Source organism: Callospermophilus lateralis (assembly GCF_048772815.1).
Source record: "Callospermophilus lateralis isolate mCalLat2 chromosome 11 unlocalized genomic scaffold, mCalLat2.hap1 SUPER_11_unloc_3, whole genome shotgun sequence".
NCBI lineage: Eukaryota > Metazoa > Chordata > Mammalia > Rodentia > Sciuridae > Callospermophilus > Callospermophilus lateralis.
Window position 1 is genome coordinate 1,475,001 of NW_027510155.1, and position 7,439 is coordinate 1,482,439.

General features: G+C 33.2%; 1 protein-coding gene across 1 annotated transcript in view; it reads right to left on the minus strand.

Annotated features, from left to right (window-relative positions):
* Positions 1–1,595, minus strand: part of LOC143385819 (uncharacterized) — a 26,968-nt gene extending 25,373 nt beyond the window's left edge. The window contains exon 1 of the mRNA XM_076841335.1: positions 1,572–1,595. Within this exon, the coding sequence (XP_076697450.1) occupies positions 1,572–1,595 (24 nt within the window). The remainder of the gene's footprint in view (positions 1–1,571) is intronic.
* Between the last annotated feature and the right edge of the window lie 5,844 nt (positions 1,596–7,439).

Genomic DNA, 7,439 nt, shown 5'->3' on the forward strand with positions numbered 1-7,439 from the left:
ATCAAGACAGAGGATTAATAACAATTTTTAGCAAAGATACACTCCTTCCAAAACTCTGGAATACAATCATTCCAGCTTTTAATGGCTATTCTATTTTTTCTGTGGTTACAAATGTTTCCCTTCTCCTAGTAGTGATACAGTCTTCAAAAGAATAAAGAGAGACCACATACACACACACACACACACACACACACACACACACACACAGAGAGAGAGAGAGAGAGAGAGAGAGAGAGAGAGAGAGAGAGAGAGGGAGGGAGAATGGTGCTGTCATAACAAGTTACAACATTCTGAAAACTATAGCAGCATAGATGTTAGATCCTCCATTGAGCTTATTTTTATTTTTTCAGAGAGTATTTGACAGAATCACAAAAAATAAAATTTTATGCACAGTGGATGAAGGAAGAGAGGTGACACTGATCCAGGAAAATGTAGCAAGACAGGTTAATTATGCACAAAACTGACTATGACAGATTAAAACGTGACATCATACATTGTCTCCAGATGCAGAGCAGAGTACAGAGCTGTGTACAGAGTGGAAGTCTTATTTATTTTTTCTTGAAACCCTGTAAACCACTCAATAACATGGAGCTTTGGATTATTCCAACCAATACCCTATTTATACTTTCTCCCTGTCCTTGGTCATCCTCTTAAAATGAATGTGCATGGAACTTATTTGAATACTGGGAAAAGAGAAACTATATCAGTGATCTATATTACTCAAACTTTAAGATGCTTTCCTGTTTATTTTCATGGATTTATGTATGTGAAGGCCAATTTTTAATATTGTAGATAAGGAACACTCAGGCATCCAAGATAAAATATAAAGTGAAAGAAAATACTTGCAAAGTACATGTGTAGCAAAAAGTTGATATAACAGAATGAAAGTGGTTTATATTTGTGAGGAGAAGAAGGCATACCAAAAGAGTATGTTACAGTCAAAATATTTCTAAATTCACTTAATTAAAGAGGAAATATTAAACCATTATGTAAATTTACAAAAATGAGTATAAATCATGACTATAGAGACAAGTTTACAAAAACCAAATTCACCATTGCATATCAATCAGGGAGGAGAACATGAAGTAGAGAGGTAAAAAAAAATAACTGAAATTACAAGCCTTGTGGAAAATTGATTTGGTTATGCCTACATAGGTATACCTCAATGGGTCATCAGTTCTACTCTTGGACACCAAAATATTCTGAATTTTCCAACAGGTTACTGCCACCGCTGTTTTCATAATGAAAATACACTGCTTCTGCTGCCATCTTTCACTGTCCAGGTTTTCTAAGTCAGGGCCCTGGTTACCAAGATTCCCATGAGCTCATGCCCAGTCCCACAACAATGTCAGAGTAAAGCATAAAAAATGTGTCATCCTTGAGAATCAAGGATCTGAATGTGGACACAATGAAAGAAAAAGCAAATTGGAACAAGTAGAAGAAAAAATGGTGAATGACTAAAAGAATGGATCTAAGGAGGATGAATAAAATGCTAACTGTGTATTATATAAGAAAAGAGGTTGATCCCATGGGAAAGAAGACAGGAAATATTCTGTCATCAGGATACTTACCCCAGTCGCCTCATATTTGGACATTCCTGAAAACCAGAATGCTGTAATCAATCAAGTATGCCACACACCTGGCTTTCTGATCATAGAGCTTTACCAGAAATGTCACTCTCCTTTTCTTTCAAGACTTCAAATTTATCCCTCTCCAGGCACTGCTCATCCAACTTAAATCTGCTGGTCCTCTACTTCTCAACCTGCTCCATCTGACCTCCCTCAGATTGTCTCCATTAACTCATACCTAAGCTTTTTTTTTCTTTTTTCTTCAAACAATCCCACAATCCTTATACTCAGGTAACCTGTCATAGCTGAACTCTTCATGCTCCATCCCTGATATTTTGAGCTACCCCTCTTTTTGATGACTCCTGGATCACCCTCCTATTTGCTCCACCAGAAAAGCTTCAGGTATAATTGGTGTAAGATTTTGTTTCCTACACAATGAGATACATATTTTACTCAATTCTTGTACAATTAATTAAATAAATAATTGCTCACAATTGTTTTTTGTTTGTTTTTTTATTTGTTTGTTTAAAGAATAATACTTTAAAATAACTAGTTGAAACAAAATGTGGAAGTTACCACTAGGGTGACTGGAGTGTATACTGAAAGCAAGAGGACACGAAGCTGTTCTCTGTAGCATCATTAATGTTCTATTTCTTCATAGAAATAGTAGTCACATAGTATGTTCCACTTGTAATAATTCATTGATCAGTAGACTGTGATGCTGATCAAGTATTTGCCTTGTTAAATATAATCAATTAATTTCATAAAAGTTGGTGAGGAAGAGCATAAGGGAGACAAAAAAATTAAGGTACTAGAAATTACACTACTAAATGATTAATTCAAAATAAAAGTAAGAATTAATTCAATAATTATCAATCTCAATATTTTGAGAAAGGTAATTTTTATAGGTAGAGTGTATAGGAAAAATACTAACAAAGGAGTAATATTTGAATATATTAACAGTGAATATAGCATAAAAAGTATCAGTAATTTCAAATGTTGCATTGAGAACACAACTAAAATTAAAAGAGCTCTGGTAAATTTTATAAGTAAGATTTTTATATTATTTATATATTATATACTTGTATAATGTATTGTATGTATAATGATGCCTCATTTAATTATGTGGATACATTATAGAAAATGCACCATAAGGTGATTCTGTTATTTTACTAATGATGCAGGGTACTTACTTAATTCTACATGGTATATACCACTACACACCTAGGTTATAATTTAGCCATTAGAGTACATAAAGTCCGTCATTAATGAAAACATTGTGCTACATTTGACTACTGGATTTAACACGATACCAGTCAATATAGATATCATGATGAGGTGAGTTATTAGCACTGTGGAACTAAAGACAGAATACTTAAGAAGACTCTTGTCATTTAGACAATGATATAACACAAAAACAGAGCTACCATAAAGGAGAAGAAAAAGATAAACTTTCCAAAAAAAATCTGTTTAAACAATGGAGTATCTGCATAATAAAAAAATGCAATTGTATGATTTCCTGGTATTATTTAATAATTCATTCACTGGTAAAATATACCTTAATATAAAAGAAAAATATAAGATATTCCAAAGTTTTTACAAGAAAGAAATTTATACAGTGTACATAATGGTTGGTGATTGTAATACCAGCTACTTGGAAAAAAAAGAAATATTGCAAAATTAAGATCAGCTTAAGCATCTTAGTGAGATGCTGACTCAAAATAAACTTTAAAAATGGCTGTGAATGTGTCTGAGTAGTATGACACACCTTTTTTTAATCATGAAGAATAATTAAATAATAATAACATTAAGAGACAGAAATATGGTTGTTTATTTTCAAAGTGAAATGATACGTTTATTTTTTGAGAGAGAGAGAATTTTTTTAGTATTTAATTTTCAGTTTTTGGAGGACAAAACATCTTTATTTTATTTTTTTATGTGGTGCTGAGGATCAAACCAGGCACCCCGCGGATGCCAGGTGAGCATGCTATGGCTTCAGCCACATCCCCAGAAACTAAATGATACCTTTATAACAAAACAGGAAAATACTTAAATGCAAATCACATTTATAATATGATACCATTAAAGGGTACAAACTGAAGTAACAAATTGGGGAAAAAACTAATTGCCTCACATATGACAAAATGTATGCCTCACATAAGAAAAAGTTGTAACAGAAGCTAGGGCAAGAGGATTCCAAGCCTTAGCAACACATCCAAGCCCATAAGCAAATTAGAGACCCTGTCTTAAAATTAAAAAATAAAATAAAAATATTAGGGGATGTTGCACATTAGTTAAGAATCCCTGATTTTAAAACTGGGCACCAAAATAGTAAATAAAAATAAAAAGAATATCAAACACAGAGACTCCAAAATAGAGAAAGTAAGACCTATGATTGGTGGCATATTTTTATACTCCCAGCAGCTCAGGATACACAGGAAAGAGAATTGTGAGTCCAAACTCAGTCTCAGAAGTTTAGTAAGGGCCTAAGAAATCAAGTGAGACCATGTATCAAAAGAAAATATTTTTAAAAATCTAGGATGTTGTTCAGGGGTTAAGTGCCTCTGAATTCAATGCTCGGTGCCAATAAAAGGAAGGGAAGAGACTTCAATAGCCACCTTTGAAAAGGAAACATATTGTTCAATAAATAATAAAATAGTTCAATAGCTTTAAAAATTTGAAAATGGTAATTAAAATTATATCTGTGGCACAAAAATAAAATAGCATAAGTAAAAACATGGAGCAAGTAAATTGTCAGGAACTAAAGAAAGAGTAAAAATTGTAATTACTTTTAAGAAATGGCTATTGAAAATACATGTCTATTCCCCAGCAGAAGCATATGCTTATTAAAATTACAGCATATCTGAACCATGATAACATATAAGGATATGGCCGTATTGGTGCAAACAGGTGAAATCCAGGACATGGAGAAAAGGCAATGTACATTGAGAAAGATATAACAATAATAGTGTTAGAAAGGCAAGGAATACAGTGAGAAAATGATTTTCAAAACCCATTTTCATCAAAATACATCCAGTTTGACAAATATGTGAGTCATCACATAATTTTATGTAGATGTTACATGTATGTGTTATTTTGCATTCATGCATGTATAAAAATATGTAGACTTTGTGAAAATAAAAATATACAAAAGAACATAAAAGATTTTATCATACACATCATTGTGTACATGATAAAACTCATCATTACCAAGATGTAAAATTTCCCCTAAATCTACAATATCACTTCATTAAAATATTAGCATCTTTTACTTTTAACGAGAGAAGTGACCAGAGAAAAAATTCTAAAATTCATCCGGAATGTTATATGTTATATATGAAACCAGCAACCCGAAAATTCTGAATTTAAAGAAGAACTTATTTTACAATAATAAAAAATTAAATCCATAGATGAATGTATATGTATGTAAAACTTTATGTATACTTAATAGGAATTTAAAGGTCAACATAAATCGAAACACCTCAAGAACAACATCACATGTGAATGGTTAACATGGTCAACCTGAAGAAAGATCAACGTGGGGGCAGAATTCACTGGCATAGTTTGTGTACAATCTGCAAAACACAGGATTACAATAATAGCCCAATGATAAAAGGCATACATTAAGTGAGGGCACTGTTGGGAATACAAATAAGTAGTAGCTCCTGACTCACTTTCCATTAATGAATACATTAAAAGGAAATATTATATTTCAAGTTCCTCTTAGGCAAAGTAAAAAAAAATGAGTTGAGAAATTCATAAAAACTGTACAATTTGGAAAATGTCTACCCTTTGATGATCTTAAAAAGCTAGTGTAGGCTTGGATCTCAGTCCACCCTTAGGCAATGTGCTATGTAATTGGAACAGAATTACCAACAGCTAGTGAAACCCCAAGAAGAGGAAGATTAAGACTATATATTTAACACTCTACCTCTAAACTGTTTTCTGTGCTTTAGATCTTAATTTTGCTTGTGCTGAAGAAGGATCTGCACATTAATACCACTAAGAAGCCAGAAAAAAATAATAGTTATCTATGTTCTTCCAAGGGCTTCCATGGGCTTAAGACCCTGGGATTGGGAAAGAGAAGTTAAATCACAAATAACTTGGTTTATGTATTTATGGGTGATCAGCACACAAAGAACTCCAGTCTTCAGCTTGCCCCTCTAAAAATTTCATGACAGCAAATTTTTCCCAGCAGGAAAATTTTTCTTTATTGAGTGATTTAATATCTCAATATTTTCCATTCAATTGAAGAAACTCATTACCTCACATATAAGAAAACACTCTAGAGAAAGAAAAGTAGGAGGCTTAGGCAGAGGACCCCAAATAAAAAGCCATTCCATATGCTCAAGTTCTGGGAATAAAGCTTACTGATCATAGGCAAATCTCCCCTAAATAACAAAATATTTGGTTACTATTGATTTGCAAGCATCTAAATGGGTTTATAAAATCCCACACAGTAGTTCAGATAAGGGGTAATAAAGCACATATATTTGTTAATTCCCAGAGAAGGTTTCCACACACTCTCTCTGTGAATACTTGACAAACTGGGCTCCACAATCTTCCCTGACATATTTGATAAGCAAGTCAAATAGTGGACAATTGTATACTGAACGCAGGTGTTAGAGTAGCTTTTGTCACCAGTCACAGTTGCACATACCTGTAATCCTGGCAGCTTGGAAAGTTGAGAAAGGAGGGCCTTGAGTTCAATGCCCAGACTCAGAAAAAGTGAGGCTTTAAGCAACTCAGTTAGATGCTGTCTCTAAATAAAATACAAAGTAGGGCTGGGGATGTGCATCTTAGTTAAGTCCCAAGTGCCTACCCCCCCAAAAATAGAATAGTTTTGTCAATAATCTAATACCAAACAAAGAGTCAAGAAACTATGGATATGGAAAAAAGAAAACCATTGCACTCTGTTGGTGAAAATGTAAGTATAAAAAAGTCACTTGTGAAAATAATGTAAACTTGAACTATTTAAAACAGAAATAACATATAACATGATTAAATTAATTCTGGATATAAATTCAAGGAGTTAAAATGAGTAAGTAAAAGAAATGACTGCATGCCCATTATCATGTAGCAGTATTGCCAATAGTCAAAGAACAAAAAAAAGAATTAAGTGAAGGGTGTCTCAAGAGATTTATTTCAGGTGTAGGGCATCCAACTACTCTCCAGATAATCTCCACACAATATTTAAGAGTGCTTCTCCCTTTCCAGTGTACAGATACCGTCTCAATACCCTGCACATTAAGTATTGCCTGGCTTTCAGGGTGACTTGCATTTTCCCAATAGATTTTATTATGATCTAGGAGGAAGGAGAACCTCAGTCTCCTGAGCACTGTGAAGAAAGCCTAGAAATGAATCTGAAAGAATGACAAGCTCCAGATATTAAAAGTTGATCAGATAGTGTAAGTCATAGCTTTTGTACTTATCATATGTTGGATTAAACAATTATCATCCAAGAGCACCTGATTGGAAACTGCTTCTCTCCTAGTCTGAATCCACTGAGCCTACTATCTAATAACAGTAGATGGCATCAACTCCAGGAATGAATGAGGCCAGAATGAGTCAAGACAGGCATGTTCTTGTGTGCATTTACTTCATTATTTAAAGGTGATTATAATTGAGTACAGACAGCAGCTTTTTTAAAAGGCAAGTTTATTTAAAAGTTATGGAGTCTATTCTGGCAATAGGATATTTACATTAAGCCTTTTATATAGCATAATATCAATGTATGTATTAAATGCATACATATTGTTAATTACTGAAAACTATACAATGGGCAATATTTTATTTATTAAAGTCTCTTGATCTAATTTCTAAAAAGACAGTTAGAGCTCTCAACTGGGAAGCACTCCCCTAATCTCCAAC